This window comes from Physeter macrocephalus, chromosome 18, assembly GCF_002837175.3.
Source record: "Physeter macrocephalus isolate SW-GA chromosome 18, ASM283717v5, whole genome shotgun sequence".
NCBI lineage: Eukaryota > Metazoa > Chordata > Mammalia > Artiodactyla > Physeteridae > Physeter > Physeter macrocephalus.
In genome coordinates, this window is record NC_041231.1 from 78,816,568 (window position 1) to 78,833,594 (window position 17,027).

Genomic DNA, 17,027 nt, shown 5'->3' on the forward strand with positions numbered 1-17,027 from the left:
CGAACCTTCAAGCTGCAAACTTTCAAAGATGCAAATGTGCATTCGCATGTCCAATCATGTAAGTTAGTTCACGTGTCTGGCATACACTGTCACGTGCATCCATCCTCTACAAGTGGTTGTGCTTTTGTGTACTTTACTGTATTGTATTGTATAGAGTACAGTAGTACAGTATCTTTATTGCAAACCCCAGATGTCCGGAAGCAAGCGTAAAAAGCAGCAGTGATGCAGCTGGTACCGCTAAGAAGCACCAGCTGTTGTACTGTACTACTGTACTTTTCAAGGTACTGTACTGTAAGATTAAAAACGTTTTCTTTATTTTTTGTGTTTGTTTGTTTTTTATGTATTATTTGTGTGAAAAGTGTTATAAACCTATTACAGAACAGTACTGTATCGCCGATTGTGTTAGTTGGGTACCTAGGCTAACTTTGTTGGACTTATGAACAAATTGGACTTAGGAACGTGCTCTCAGAACAGAACTCGTCCATATGTAGGGGACTTACTGTACTTTCAGCCACTATGCCATCCTGTCCTTGGTACTGAGGCTGCTTCTCCACCTCGCAGAGGATCAGAAGAAACTTCGTGATTTTTACTATCATGAAATATCCACAAACATTTCTTAAAATAATGAATTCAAAGTGTCTTCCAATTCTGGTATGGCTCTGAACACTGTTAATACTCGCGTGATAGCTGACTGACTAAATGACAAGACATGTAACTAGACTTTATCCGTTCACGCCCCTGAATTTTTATCACTGTTTATTTCAAACCGCAACCAGCTCTGGGAAAGCACTTTGAAAATTTCGTGGAATCATAGAACTTCTGCTGAAAGGCATCTTAGAGACTATGTAGTTTCAGAGATGAGGGAATGGGGAGGGTCTGAGGGGGCACGAGGCTTGGCCAAGTTCATACAACAAGCGCTGTGTAGAAAGGTGGCCGGACTTTGGTCTTCTGGATCCCATTAACTCGGGCCATTCCACGAGGATGAGGATGAAAGGTAAAGGCAGCATGTCAACAATAATCCCGACGCTTCCCTGTGGAGCATTAACTGGGTCAGTCTAAGGAGAAGGATGGAGGTTCGTCTCATTTGGAAACTTCTTGAGACTTCCTAGATTCCTCACTTTGACACCAAATGCTTTGTGGAACCAAATGTGATCTTTTAAAAAGATTGCTGGAGTGTTTGTATGTGGGTTTTTTCCTTTAAAAAATAAAGCTAAGGGGAAAAAGGCTCCCACAATTTCTTGGCTCTCTGGCAGCTTTTACAAACAGCAGTGTGATGAGAAACACATGCCGACCAGCGTTTGTGGAACAGAAACGGGGGTTTTTCTGCTCCCTAGAGAACCAGAAGGCCAGGCTGCCCTCCTCCTGGGGCCTCTGGACATGGGCCACCTGACCGACCTCCCAGCTAGAGTTGGTGGGAAGCCAGCCGAGGTGGGTGGCTTTGCTGTGGGCAGAACAGCAGGTCTCCCTTTGCAGGGCTGAAGCACAGGTTTGCTGACATTTCCTGGGAGGTAATTATGGCACCTGCCCCAGTCTGGTCCATACAAAGGCATCTAAAGGACACTCCTGGGGGCTCTGCAATGGTTGATGGTCTCATCACTAGGGTCCCACCTTGGTGCCCTGCTGGAGTTGTGCATTTTAAGAGTTTTGAAGTTCTGCTACCGGGGCGTGGCGGACCGTAGGGTCACTGACACGTCAGGAATGGACTTAGTAAAACCTCCTACACACATTGCGGTCCAGAGGGACCTGGACCAGATGAAGCAGAGCTCAGGACGGGTGGAGAGAGAAGTGAAGAGCCAGCGTCTATGTCCTGCACAGCTTAGCCTGATTCGGATCATGGAAATTTTCCAGAATCTGATGATATGGTGATGAATCTGATCATGGCCCTCCTCTGGAAGGATCTACCTGTACACATGGGCATACAATTCCGGGGGCGGGGGTGTCTCATGGGCCCCCTTGGTCCTGTTGGGGATGTAGATTAGAGAGCCCTGAGTTAGAGAAACAGCCCCCCAAAGGCACCGCTGGACGGGGATTGAGGGAGCCTGGCTAAGATGGGCGTGAAGGGTCATCCTTTCACAGGGGAGAGGGAATGGAGGCCGACAGCAAGAAAGGGACTGGTTCGAGGGGTCACAGTGCATCACGGGCAGATCCAGGAGTGGACCCCAGGCCTCCAGGCCCAGCCCAGCCTAACCCTGCACGCCTCCACCCACCAGGCTGGCTATCCATCCTCCGCATTGTTTCAGTTTCCCATTCCCTACTGGCCTTGATGGAAGCAAGGACTCCTGTGTGCGGGTATTACTTCTAGAAGGGAAAATGTTAACTTCATCGTGGACTTTCTCCTCTGGATCTCCCAGACTTTATTTTAAAGTCTATTGGACTTGAGGCAATTTTCCACACTCAGTATGGAGATAAACCGTCCTAATGTGAATGACTGAGAATACATTTTTAGGAAGAATGTATAAATGGTTGAGGCTTAATTAGATCACGCCTGGGAGTTCTGATTTAACAGTGATTTGCTAGATGTGTGATCTTGGGCAAGTTACTTAACCTCTCTAATCCTCAGTTTCCCCAGCTATCAAATTAGGATAATGATAGCACCTACCTTTAAGGGCCCACTAAGTGAGGGCTATATAAATGTCAATTAAAAAATAAAACTTTAAAATAAATGCAAGATGGTCATTTTTATAGTCAATCCCACTTATTTTACCTACGAAGTATGTCCTAAAATCCTTCCAACCCCTGTCCCCCCATTTCACTGTCACTGCCTTAGCCCAGCCCTCCAGTCTACCTTACCCGGAATGTCACCAGTTGGCTCCCTCCTAGTTGATTTCTAGGAGCTTTTCCTCCTCTGCCCTCCCCATCTTCTCCCATCCCCCACAGTAAGCCTGAAAGCTGATTGTCCAACACTTTTGCTTAAAGCTTTTCAGTGACTATCCTACAGGATAAAGTCCGTGCACACCTTACTCTATATGTAATATTATTGTTCCAGTTTTTTTAAAAAAAAAAGGTGATTGTTTGAAACCGTGATTATTTCAGTAGAGTACAATGAACAAGTCTAGTTTCCAGCAGCTTTTAGAATTCACCTCTCTTCACCTCTTTCCCATCAGGAGCAGCTTATCTACCGGACAAGAACCCACAGCCCTCTGGTCTCTCCTCTCCCTGAGCTTGTTTGCAGAAGAGGAACTGCTTTCAGTCCGTGTTTTTCATGTTTAATTACGGGCTCTGACCTGACAGGGTCAGATTTATGACTCTTATTCATACCTTGGTGTGGTTTTAAGTCATGGGATTAACTCTCTCCTGGCTGACTTTTCACTTCGTCGGCCTTTCAGCTCTTGTTCTGCAATGAGGGAGCCTTTGCCTTCACTCAGGCAGAGGGGACCTGGTGTTAAGGGGCATCAACTCTTGGGGTTGGACTTTGTGGAAAAGGTTTGAGACTTGGCATCCCTTTGGGGGTGGGGAGGGCCATGCGGGACTCTCTCTTTGCAAAGAGGGTCCTGGGCTCTGGATTGATGAGGCTCCTTTGGAAATCTCCCCCAGGATCTAGAAAAGCACAAGGACCCCCTCCCTGTCATTAGCTCCAGAAACAAGCAGCTCGTTACTTTTCGGGGGTCAAAGTCTCCTCCAGGAACTCCTCGATCTTATTGACGTCCGTCTTCACGTCCCCGTTGAAGGTCAGGAAGGGCGGATGGGTGCCAGGGGCGAGGTTGTGCAGGTCGGCTGGCTTTCTGTGGAGAGAGCAAGGTTCAGGGGTGGCTTACACCAGGGCGCTTCACGGACAGGGAAGCCCAGGGTGTACTGTCCATTAGACGCCCGTCGGCAGAAACAGACCCGGTGTGAGGTGTAGGGCAGAGGAGGTTGGAGAGATTCTGGAAGGATGTGGTGTGACACAGGATATCCGACCGGTGGAATTCAGTGAGAGAGGAGCAAGTCGGGATGGACTTCGAAAAAGCAGTGTGATCACAGGTGAATATCTAAGCTAAAACCAAGCTTCTGATACCCAGGGAGGAAGCTGGGCTTTGCTTTCAAAAGGTCCTTCACCCATTAGCTTTACAAAAATTCACGAGGCAGAATCCCAAACTTCAAATACTCATGAATTCAGTCACGCTTTTACACTAAGAACGATCTTCTCTGTTCTTTAAGGTTTGCGCAATGGGAAGGAAGTGACCTTGCGTTTGACGTGGGCCCCTATTCACGTCCAAGGGTGAGCTTCTGGGCTCCCCACAGCCGCTCAGAATGGAGGTACAGAGATGGAGCAAAGCGAGGGGAAGAGGGCTGGCGGATGGATGGAGGGAAGTGGGTAGGGAGAAGCCTGCACAGAGGACAGAGGGAGGAAGAGGAGAAATAATGATGGAAACTTCCCCGGGCAGGGCTGGAACATCAGAGTCTCCCCAAACGCTCTCTCTGAGAATGCCACACTCCTTGTGGAAAACATTAGATGGAGGAACCGAAAAGGAGTAAACAACGGGGAAGAGGAGTCTGTAATGAAACACATTCCTGGCGTAATCAGCTTGGGAGGGGAAGAGAAGAATTTCAATTAAGGTGCCCCTCCCACATCCTTGCCCAACACACACACTCTCCAGCTGCCTTCTGTGGCACTTGGAACTCCTCAGACAATTGACATTAAAAGCATTTCTAAAATCTAATTTCCTTAGTCCCTGTGTTTATTTTGTGAGTGTTCTTCCTTTCAGACATTCTTTACCTTCTCCTCCTGTTTTTGAAAGCTCACCTAAGGTAGCAATGCTTGGGTTCTCAGCAGGGAGGGAAAATCTATACTGATTTTATTTTTCAGCAATGACTTCTCTGTGGCTTAAAGATCCAGAAATTATTAAGGATGATTTTTTTTTTTTTCTAGGACTCAAGAGAACAATGGCCTCTGGAGTCTGGCATCCTTGGGAAGTACTGCCCTGACCGCAAGTAGCTCAGCTGACGTTGCCAATGGACACTGGTCAGCGGTGGCCCCTCTCTTTGTTGACCCTCTTCAGTAGTTATGAAATTATGTAATTAGAACTTAATTACGTATTGCCAAGTCTCACTTACAGATTACTTAATGTATATCAGTTCTCCTTCCCTGCTTGGAATGCCAGCTCCATGAGGGCAGGATGGCGCTAAGAAGAGCCAACATGTGCGGTGTTCTTGCTAGAAGCCAGCACAGCACAATGCAAGTGGTCCATGGCCTGCCTCATCAGATCCTCACAATAACTCTAGAAACAAGGCATAACTTTTATCCCCATTGTACAGGTAAGGCAACGGGCTCAGAAAAGAGAAGATTCAAGGTCACTCCACCAATACATGGTGGTGCCAGGATAAGAAATTAGTTTTATTAGGAATTGCTAAACTTCACTGTATCATACATTTTAAAAATTCCTTAAGTCATATACATATATATATATATATATATATAATTTTTTTTCAGTAAGAAATTCTCCTTATCTATAAAACTGGAATCGTGATACTTGCCTGGCCCACTTCAAAGGGTATTGGCAGGATTGGATGTGAGAACAGCTAGGAAAGAGCCTTGTAAGGATCTAAGGAATGCTGGGATGGCTCCCTCTCCAATTCTGATCCCCAGCCAAATACGAGTCTACTTTCACAGATGATACTCCAAAGACCTCCTATTCTCCACTGAAGGAAGCCAATCTTTCCAACTGTATGAAAGTCTGCTCTCTGTAGTTGTCACAGACAATATCTGCATTTCGTGTGTGTTTTCATTCATTTGACAGAAATTAATCAGGGCCCCGAATCAATGAATTGGCTGCTACGGCACATACAAAGAAACTTAAAACATGATCTCGACTTGCCCTTGAGGAATTGAAGATCTGATGTGAATGACAAAACAAACTTCATAACTGATGTGTCCTGAAGAACGTGGCATTTGAACCAGGAAGATCGGGTTTTTAGTGGCAGCTCCTCCAATTCCAGGTGGGCACCTTGGACAAGTCATTTAAATGTGTCTGTCTTGGTTTCCTCATATAGAACGAAGAAATAAGATCTCCTTCACAGGGTTACACTTTATGTGATTTTTTTTATGGGAAAGCATGCACTAGTTGTAAAGCATCAGGACTGTAGATATCATAAATTGGTGAGATGCAAAATGGACCATAGATCCTGGGTGAGTCTGGAGGGAGGCTGAGTGATAGATTTGCCTGAGAGTGGTAGGGTGGGAGGGGAAGCTTCCCAGGGGAAGGGGTTGCTTCTGGGGGCTGGGCACCATCTCTCCATTCAGGAAAAGCAGAGAGCCTCTGTGAGACAGAGGAAGCATCCCAGGCAATGGCTGGAGGCCAGAGGGACAAGGGCGGCAGAAGGTGGTCCAGCCTGCCAGAGGCAGATAGGTCCCGGGAGATAATGTTGGGAAGAAGGAAAAGACAAAGGAGGGCTGCAGATGCATTTATGCTGCAGGCAATGGGAAATGTCAGGAGGTTTTCTGAGTAGGGAGAGCCACATGATTAAAGGATTATTTTAGGAAGAATATCCTTATGATAATATAAAGGATGGATCAGAGAGAGACAGAGAGAAACCAGAAGGATGAAGACCAGTTTGAAGAACAGAGAAACAGTCCAGCTGCCAGTGGTGGGACCCACACCATGTGTGGGCTTTGGGAATGGACAAGAGAGCCTGGAAGTAAGAGACAGCACGGTGAGAGAATGCCCTGGGCTTGGCGACTGACGGACAATGGGGGTGGCAAGAGAAGGGAGCTGGAAATGTTTCAGTGCCTAGAAAAATGGAAGAACAAAGGAATTCAGGAGGGGACCCCAATTCAAAGGGAAAATGAAGGTACAATTTTTGACACACAGATTTTAAAGTGATAACAGAAAATGCAAGTGGAAATATCTAGAAGAGAGCAGCGCTCTGGGTATGGAATAATTGACATAAAGGTGACAGGGAGAGTATGCTAAGCTCACTGGGGGAAAGCTGTGGCAGGTGATAAATACCCAGGGAGTGAGCCTGAGCCAGTCCGCATTTAAAGGACAGGCGGAGGAGAGGAAAGAGAAGAAAGATGGAAACAGTGTGGCTTGTGATGGTGAACAATGCCCGTATTTTTAACAGCCATTAAAACTGCACTTTAAAAGCGGAACACTAGTAACTCTCCATCCCAGTCTCTAATCCAGAGCTCTCACACTAAGGAGTTCTAAAGATGGGAACATAGTGGGAGAAATGGTCTGGATCCCAGCAGCTCCTTGGAAATTCAACCTCTCACACCTGAAGTCCGGCTGTGGTCCCCTAGGTTGGGGGCACTAGTAGGACCAGAATGGCTGGTACCAGAATGGTACCCTCCTCAAAACAGCAGATTTTCTTTTTTTTTTTTTTTTTTTTTTTGTTTGAAAGGCAGGTCTATCTTTACCTCTGAGGAGGCTGCAGAGATGTGAATTTTATAAAGAATACACTTTCAGAAACATACGAACAAAAAGTCTGGGGAACTGATCTCTGTGTAATTTTTTCCCAGTGAGTGGTTTATCGGCCCCAAAATGGTACTCCCAGATTTTTAGATGCTGTGCCCATCTCTGTGCCAGACATTCTCAGTCGAGATACCCGTTGTCCATCCCCTCCTTCTTCCTTGCCAATCGGGACTTGCTCTGTTAACCAAGGGTGTGGCTCGCTTTTGCAGCCTCCCTTGTAAGGAGGGCTCTGGCCAACAAGGTGTGAGCAGGAGGCTGCTGGGAGCCTCGAGGTTTTCGCCCTCCCTCATGGAAGATTCTCTTTTCCTGCAGAGAAACATATTGCTCATGAATGCAGCACCCTTTACCTTTTCAGATCCACAGTGGTGACATTGAACACAACTCCTTTCAGCCAGAGGATCATAAAGAGGCGCTGAGAGAAGGGACAGTTGCCAATGCTTTCCCCATCGATTCCAGCCTAGAAAGAAGAGCACCAGAGTCCTGAGTTAACTTGTGCACGTTAGCAAGAAGGAATATAGGGTTATAACAGCCAGACACCAGTCTGAGCAGAACCGGAAGTCCAGGCCCCAGCCTTACTTTAAAGTTGCCCTCTAGGATTTATCCTTGTCTTCCTAATGTTTATGCAAGGTGACACCTGGCACAGGGTAAGGGCTCAATAAACACGTGCAGAACTGAATGTGAGGTTCCGGCATGGTGATTATGGAGAGTCATAACTTTCTGAAACCATTGAACCCTCGCATCTCACGGTAAAAAGAGACCTTCAGCATCACATAGTCTAACGCAAATGATGTCGGACCAACTTCTATACCTCCTGAGTAATCATCTTGTCTGCGCTTGAATATCTCCACTCACCGGCAATGTGTATCTCTCAAACCAGTCCATTCTGAGGACAGTTCTAACTAGTTCTAACCAGCGGCCATGGCTCACGGGCCCAGCCGCTCCGCGGCACGTGGGATCCTCCCAGACCGGGGCGCGAACCCGGTTCCCCTGCAGCGGCAGGCGGACGCGCAACCGCTGCGCCACCAGGGAAGCCCTAGTTCTAACCACATCTAACCACAGAAATGCTTTTCTTTGGTTATACCTCGCCAAAGTATGTTCCTCTGTAGTTTATCTTCTACCCTTTGGTCCTTACTCCCTGAAGACGTCATGAGTATAGATCCTCCGATTTTGACCCTATCTCTTTCTATCTTGTCAGCAGGCTCAAGACTTCAATCAATGTCCCACTTAGTTCTGACTACGACTTGACCTAGCGTCAATAAACCATTCATTTGTTAAATTATCATTTTGCTCAACGAATACGTATTGACCATGTACAAGGCACTGGAAGAAATTACACAGGGGATTCAAAACTGCATTTACTCAGGAGCTTGTGGCCTCCTGTGGGGTGGGCTAGGGGATGAGATGGGAACACATAGGAAACCATGACAGCATTATTGAGGACCTGCACACTGCTACTCCCCACATTTCCCCTTCTAGGGACCCTCCTCAAAACAGCAGATTGTTGTTTTTTTTTTTTTTTTTTGGTCTGAAGGAGCTTGTGGCCTCCTGTGGGGTGGGCTAGGGGATGAGATGGGAACACATAGGAAACCATGACAGCATTATTGAGGACCTGCACACTGCTACTCCCCACATTTCCCCTTCTAGGGACCCTCCTCAAAACAGCAGATTGTTTTTTTTTTTTTTTTTTTTTTGGTCTGAAAGGCAGGTCTATCTTTACCTCTGAGTAGGCTGCAGAGATGTGAATTTTATAAAGAATACACTTTCAGAAACATACGAACAAAAAGTTTGGGGAACTGATCTCTGTGTAATTTTTTTCCAGTGAGTGGTTTTTTGGCCCCAAAATGGTACTTGGAGGGAGAAATCACCCATTCATTCTAGTTTGCTGTTGGCTCCCCTGGAAACCGTGGTAGCATCAGGACCAGGCTCCACTAACAGGGAGGGTTCAAAGAGGGAAGGCCCCCCAGCCTTGCTTGCAAAGCTGCCAGCAATCCAACCAACATCCTGGCATGGGGGCTTACCAAGATTTTCTTTTTCTGAAAAAGAAGGAGAAAAAAACTACCCTCCAAGCTCAGCACATTATTCTTCCCCTCGAGGTTTGTTTGCTGTGGGGTTTGGGTGGGGAAGGCAGGTTTGTGTCCTTATTTCTACCTGGCCCATCGCTCCCAGCAGAGGCTCAGGTTTATAACGGAAAACTGGCGCCTTTGACGGTATTGCTTGTAGGTAATTGCTATGAAATTACAGTTATTTTACCTCTCTCTTAACTCCACCCAGAGCCCCATCCTGATTCAGTTCTCACTTTCCTTAGTGCTGGAGACAGACTCACCCTGAGTGTTTCAGACACCACGGCTAGGTTATAGAAAATCAGAAAGGTGGAGGGCAACAGGGCGGGCGCCACCCCTGCCCACAGGGCTAAAGTTACTGATAAAGCCACACTCAGACAGGTGACTATGAATTTAATAATAGTTCTAGTTCGTTGCAAAACTTGAGTTGATGACATCAGTTCCCTAAGACTTTCTTCCCCAAGAAGCACTCATCTGACAGGTTCCTGGTCCTTTAAGACATCCTGACAAAGGAACTTTTCCCCAGGGCTGGTAATGGTGTAAGTGACAAGTGGAGAATTAAAAAACAGAAACAAAAAACAAAAGCCACGGGTCCACACTCTCTCATCTGTTTCACCTCCGGGGGTGGAGGCTGGGGTAGAGGTGGTCATAAGGGGATTGGAGGAGGTACTACTGAATTACTGGAATTCTTATTAGCTGGACCAAAAATTCATATAATAATTTTAATAATACCAACGAATGTCTATATAGTCAGGCACTGTTTGAAGTGCTTTACGTATATTATTAACGCATTTATTCCTCATGCGAAACCTGTGTAGTGAGACAGTGTCACCATTTTACAGATGTGGAAGCTGAGGGGAAATTACAGAGAGGGGAAATCACTGGTCCGAGGGTCCCTGGAATGAACCCAGGCGATCTGGCTCCAGATCCTGAGCTCTTAACTGCCATGCGCAGACTCCACCCTGAGGACCCAGCCCAGACGGGTAGCACGTTCACCCAAGGTCACAGAGCAGGAGGCGCGGGTGCTGGATGCGTGTGTTGCATCCCAGCCTTCAGTCCATGTGCCACAGATCTGCGGGGGTGCACAGGCGGGTGGTTGTCACAGCTCCCCACATTTCCACTATTGTCTTATATTATGATTCTAGACCTAGTAGATAAAAATTGCCGAAAGACCAAGAGAAATAATATGCGAGCATTTTATGATTTACCTTTACTGTCTTTGCATCTCTCTTGAAGCTTCCCCTTCCCTTCCCTTTCTTTCCCTTTTCTTGTGCTAGGAACATTTAACATGAGATCTACCCTCTTAAAAAATGTTTCCGTGCACAATGCAGTATTGTTGACTGTAGGTCCAGTGCTGTAAGCAGCTCTCTAGAGTTTACTCACTTTGCTCAAATGAAACTGTATTCCCGTTATTAGTAACTCCCCACTCTCCCCTCCCCTTGCCCCTGGCAACCACCTTTCCACTCTTTGATTCTATGACTTTGGCTATTTTAGTTACTTCATATAACTGGAATCATGCAGTATTTGTCTTTCTGTGATCGACTTAATTCATTCACCATGATGGCCTCGAGATTCACCCATGTTATTGAATATTTTAGAATTTCCTTCTTTTTAAGGCTGCATAGTATTCCACTGTGTGTGTCTACCACAGTTTCTTTATCCATTCATCTGTCAATGGACATTCAGGCTGTTTTCATATCTTGGCTATTTAAATAGTGCTACAATGAACACAGGGGTGCTAAGATCTCTTCCAGATTCCAATTTCAATTATTTTAGCTAACTACCCGGAAGTTGGATTGCTGGATCATATGGTAGTTCTATTTTTTATTCTTTGAGGACCCTCCATACTGTTTTCCACAGTGGATGCACCACTTTGTATTTTCACCACCAGTGTGCAAGGGTTCTAATTTCTCCACAGCCTCACCAAGACTTGTTGTCATTTGTTTTTTCCAGAATAGCTACTTTGACAGGGGGGGAGGTGAGATCTCATCATGGTTTTGATTTGCATTTCTCTCATGATTAGTGACACTGAGAATTTTTTCATATACCTGTTGGCCATTTGTATGTCTTCTTTGGAGAAACATCTATTCAAGTCCTTAGCCGTTTTTCAATTGGGTTATTAGGGGTTTTTTTTTTTAACTATTGAGTTGTTTAGTCTCCTCTTTTCTTCCTTCACAACTCACCAGTTGCCCATGGAAACCATTTGCTAAACTCATGGGGTTAAATGTGGTGAGCTTGTGGCAACCACTTAAAACATTAACCAAGAACTTGGTGGGGCTCAATGGGACCCCAGGCCCTGAAAGTATGAGGGAAAATCCAGATGGGCTGTGGTCCAAAGAGGCTCTGAGCAATGTGGGCTGGGGACAGGCAAAAACATGGTGTACTGGGTTGAATAATGTCCCCCCCAAATCCATGTCCACACAGAAACTGTGTGCGTGACCTTATTTGGAAACAGAATCTTCACAGGTGAAATCAAGTAAAGATGAGGTCATGGACGCTGGATTTGGGTGGGCCCTAAACACAACTGGTGTCCTTATAAGAAGAAGGAAATTTGGGCACAGACATAAAGGAGAAGGTCATATGAAGAGAGATTGGAGTGATCTGTCTGCAAACCAGGGAACACTAAGGATGGCCGGCAGACCCCAGACGCTAGAAGAGACAAAGAAAGGGCCTTCTCTAGAGATTTCAGAGAGAGCATGGCCCTCGTGATAACTTGATTTCAAACTTCAGCCTCCAGAACTGTGAGAATACATTTCTGGTGTTATAAGCCACCCAGTTTATGGTCATTTATTCTGGCAGCACTGGGAAACGAAAGCGAACAGTAGGGTCAAAGGAGAATGGTGTACAGCTACTGGCAAACTTCCCAAGTTCACAGTTCTGCTTTGCCATGGGCCTCGCGTGCACACAACTGCCAGCCAGCTATGACCCCGAAGTACTGTCTGTTCCCTAGATTTACTGTATTTACATATACATGTATTTACTATTAAGTGTATATCCTATACTATACCTTGTTATACTATACAGTATTATATACTATATTATTTAAGTTGTAATAAAACATAAAATATTATACACTGTATAATATTACATACCATAATAGTAATAGCATGATGTAATTATATAGGTTGTATGATTATACTTTATATGTTGTATGTCAGCTAAGTCAATTTCTGTGTTCTGAAATATTGCCTTCCGCATAGTCTCTTCCCCATATGGTGAGCTTGGCTACCCCCAAAACACGACTACGTTTTATTCACGTTACCTGCAGCGGCAACAAGCACAGGTACCTAAAACTGAGTTGATATTCAGTGCCTGTTAGAACGGATACATGTTGAGGGGAGGGTGATATTGCTCCACTTTTGTGGCTTGAGTATCCCCAAATTTTGATGTTGGCCCTCTGAAGAGCATCCTGAGAAAAAAGCTTGGGTTGTAGAAGACATTATAGCAGGAGATCACGGTTCTAGACCCACCTCTGCCTGTAATTCACCGTGTGACCCTGAGTCTCAGTCTTTGCACTTATAACTTCCCTCAGTGCTGTGAATTCAAGTGCCTAATGAAATTAAGCAGTTTAAGACAGCAGTTCTCAAACTCTTTGGTCTCAGAATCCTTTTATGCCTTTCACGATTGGTGAGAATCCCAAAGAGCTTTTGTTCATGTGGGTTATAGCTATCGATACTTACTGTATTATAATTAAGGCTAAAAAATCTTTCAAATATTTGTTGACTCATTCATTAAAATATAATACTAATAATAAACACATTACATGTTAACATAAATAACGTTTTAATTAAAGAAACCATATATTTAAAAAAAGAAATTTAGTAAGTAGAGTGGAATTGTTATATTTTTGTATGACTTAACAGAAGTTGGCTTCTGCATTCAGTCTTTTGCTACTTGGTTGAAGTATATGAAGAAAATCTGGCCTTACCCAGATATGTAGTTGGAAAAGGGAGGAGTAATTTAATAGCCTTTTCAGATAATTGTGGGTATTCTTCTTTTATACCACACCTAAACTCAACACGTGGTAGTTTCTTAAAGGTTAGTTGATAGGTGGAATTTGAAACCCGATCAATGAAATTCTTCTGTTCCACTAAATCCCATTCATCTATCTCACACTTTGAATGGGTCTTTTACCCATGAATGATTTTGTCACATCACAAATTCATCTTTTGGAAAATAGCATTTCACGGAGTTAAACAGATCTTCCAAATGGTGATACGTCTCTTTACACAGTAGCAAAATATCTCCTTCAGTAATATCACCACCAAGCTCATCAGAAAAGTTTGAGCAAAAAGAGGCTGTCAAGATCCTGGTGGCAAATACCTGTTTTCCAATATTCTCATTTTCTCTTGAAAGCTTGTCTGTTATCATTGACAATGAATACTGTCAGCTGTTAGTCTTGAAATGACAAGCTCATTTCCTTGATTTCCCAGGAAATGTCTGGCAAATAAATACCAAGTACTAAAAACCATAGTTTTTCTGCTGGTTGTCTTCCAGGTAAAAACTGTTCTGCGAGAGAAACTTCTGGTCACAGCTCAATCGCACAAGTGCTTCTCCTGAGACAACCATTGTGCTTGGCAATGAGGCCAAAGAGCTGGAGGTGCATTTCCCATTGCATCTGCCAGAACGTTTAAAAGACATGTACTTGTGAGTTGAGATTTAATTACATTAGATAATTTTTACTGCTTCATCAAGATCATTCCCAAACGAGACTGGCTTCTTTTTTTTTCTGTCCATGCATGACTCCTCCGTTATACCACTGCCTCTATTTGCCCTAAAATGCCAGCAAATTTTACCCACAAAATAGCAACCCAGGGAGAAGTGATGACTTTGAAAATAGTTGTGACCTCTTAGCACCCCTCCAAAGGATCTCATGGACCCAGGAGCCCATGAACAACATTTGAGACCTGTTGGGATAAGATACCCCATGAACAGACCAGGTACATAGAGCTTCCTCTCCAGACAATAGAGTGAAGTTGATAATTGCCCCCAAATCATTTGAGGGCACCAAGGTCCAGAAGAGGGAAGAATTATTCAGAAAGGATCCAAAAAGGAATAGCAGAATGGGGAGAGATGACATTTAAGCTTGACAGATGTCGTGTCCCTTATCAATTTATTGTTTCCCAGCTCTGAAGGCACCCTTCAAAAAATGCTGGGTGAGAAACAGTGGCAATTCCTTTCGGCATTTCTAAAGTGAACACAAAGGTCGGATTTCCCAGAAGAGGGGACTGGAGGGGCCCTGCAGGAAGAAGGGGCTCTTCTGCTGCCTCTGGCGTGGGCTGGGGGTCAGCAGTGAGCCTGCCCCCGCCCCAGCCTAGAATGTGACCCCTCCGGCTCCCTGCAGCCTCATCCTGCTGCTAGCCCTCTGCACACAGAAGGCAAAGCCTCCGTGTAGCCTGCATAAGTCTGCCTCTGGCCAGGGCGTCCACACAGATCTGCCGCTTACTCTGCAAGCCCCGTGTGGCCTGAAGCCCTCCGTTCCCGCCGGCACCTGGACCCCACTGCACACCTATGCCCCCACTGCTGACTGTCTGCTCCCCTCCTGAGCTCTGGAGGGTGACTATTGCTTGCTCAGCGACTCCAAACCAGCTCCGGCCTTGCCAGACCAGTGAACGTCTATGCTTTCTGCTGGGCTGACCACACTTCCCCTGTGAGAGTTGAAACCCTTCTAAGTCTGTCATCCCTTGGCTATTCTCCTTCAACTCTAGGGTACCATGTACTGTCCTTATATGTAATGGTTACTCTTTTATCCTAGTTATCTATTGCTTTATGTTAAACTCCTGCTAAAATCACTGTGTTGTTTCCCTCTCCTGATTGGACCCAGACTACGACAGATGCTTAAATGTCAGATATTTCAAAATGGAAGATTTTTAGGCTATTTGCCTGATTCCTTTAAAAATCTCACACGGTTAAGTCCTAAATGAGGTACTAGAAGAAAGAAACCTGAATTTTCTCCAGAAAGTGAATTAAGTCACCATTTTTGTCACATTTCAACTTTTTGTTACTTTAGTCCATGAAAACTATCCTTGAAGACTCAAGTGATTAAAAACTTTTTTCGAGTTACAGATAAAAATTCTACAACAGTTGGACTAGAACTGACCTCAAGGATGATATGGTCCAGCTCTTTCTTTTTACTGGTAAGGAAATAGGCCCAGAAAGTTTAGACGTTTTGCCCATGGGTGCACAGCCTGGTCCCATGGCAGAATCTGGGATATAACTTTTGTTTTTAATGCCATGCTGTGGCTTAGAGGATCTCAGTTCTCTGATCAGGGATTGAACCTGGGCCATGGCAGTGAAAGCCCAGAATCCTAACCACTAGGCCACCAGGGAACTCCCAGGGATATAATTCTTGATTCCTAATTCCTAGCTTTTCTCTATGCCAGGCTGGTTTTTCTCTTACGGAAAGAGTGTTGAAGTGACAAAGACCACAGGAAGAGGACTCTCTTTGGATATAAAATGACTCATCTTTCTAGCACTAAACTGATTCATATCACGTGGAAGAGAAAATTTTTCTTCATAGTAGCGATACTTGGATCTGCCCACTTTCTCTTATTCGTGTAAGTCAGATAATATTCCTTACTATGACTATTTTTTTTAATACCAAATTATCTGCTGTTCCAATAATTTGGTTGGTCAGCCTCCCATGAACAGAGATGGGATTTGGGGTGGGTTGTGGTCCGCTTGAAGATGGCGAGTTCTGCCCTTGAAGAAACAACATTCTTTTTCTCAGTAGTCACATAAGGCTTAAATCACTGGGGTCACTCAGGCATTTTTCATTCAATAAACAGTCAGGTAATAAGTATACATTTGAGGCTTCAGAGATTCTCAGCATTTATCTGAAGCTGATTATAAAGGCTGAATCAGCTCTATGCAGAAGGCTACCTATATAATGTCATATGAAGAATTCCAGGTGTATTAGGGCTCTCCAGAGAAATAGAGCCAATAGGATTTGTGTGTGGATAGAGACAGAGATAGAGAGAGAGAGAGATAAATAGAGAGAGACAGAGAGAGAGACAGAGAAAGACAGAGAGAGAGATAAATATATAGAGAGAGAGACAGAGAGATAGACAGAGATAGAGAGAGAGATAAATAGAGAGAAAGATATATATAGAGAGAGAAAGATATATATATATAGAGAGAGAGAGAGAGGAAAGCAAGATAGATAGAGAGAAAGATATATATATATATAGAGAGAGAGAGAAATATATATATATATGTATAGAGAGAGAGAGAGAAAGATATATATATATAGAGAGAGAGAGAGAGAAAGATATATATATATATATATATATAGAGAGAGAAAGATAGATAGATAGAGAGAAAGATATATATATACAGAGAAAGAGAGGGAGAGAGAGAGAAAGATATATATATATAGAGAGAGAGAGAGAGAAAGATATATATATATATATATATATAGAGAGAGAGAGAGAGAGAAAGATATATGTATAGAGAGAGAGAGAGAAAGATAGATAGATATATAGAGTGAAAGATATATATATATAGAGAGAGAGAGAGAAAGATAGATATATATATATATATATAGAGAGAGAGAGAGAGAGAGAGAAAGATATAT

General features: G+C 44.3%; 1 protein-coding gene across 1 annotated transcript in view; it reads right to left on the minus strand.

Annotated features, from left to right (window-relative positions):
• Positions 1-17,027, minus strand: part of CLIC5 (chloride intracellular channel 5) — a 111,801-nt gene that overhangs the window by 46,843 nt on the left and 47,931 nt on the right. The window contains exons 2-3 of the mRNA XM_024122014.3: positions 7,739-7,848; positions 3,597-3,722 (exon numbers count right to left, since the gene is read on the minus strand). Of these exons, the coding sequence (XP_023977782.1) occupies positions 3,597-3,722; positions 7,739-7,848 (236 nt within the window). The remainder of the gene's footprint in view (positions 1-3,596; positions 3,723-7,738; positions 7,849-17,027) is intronic.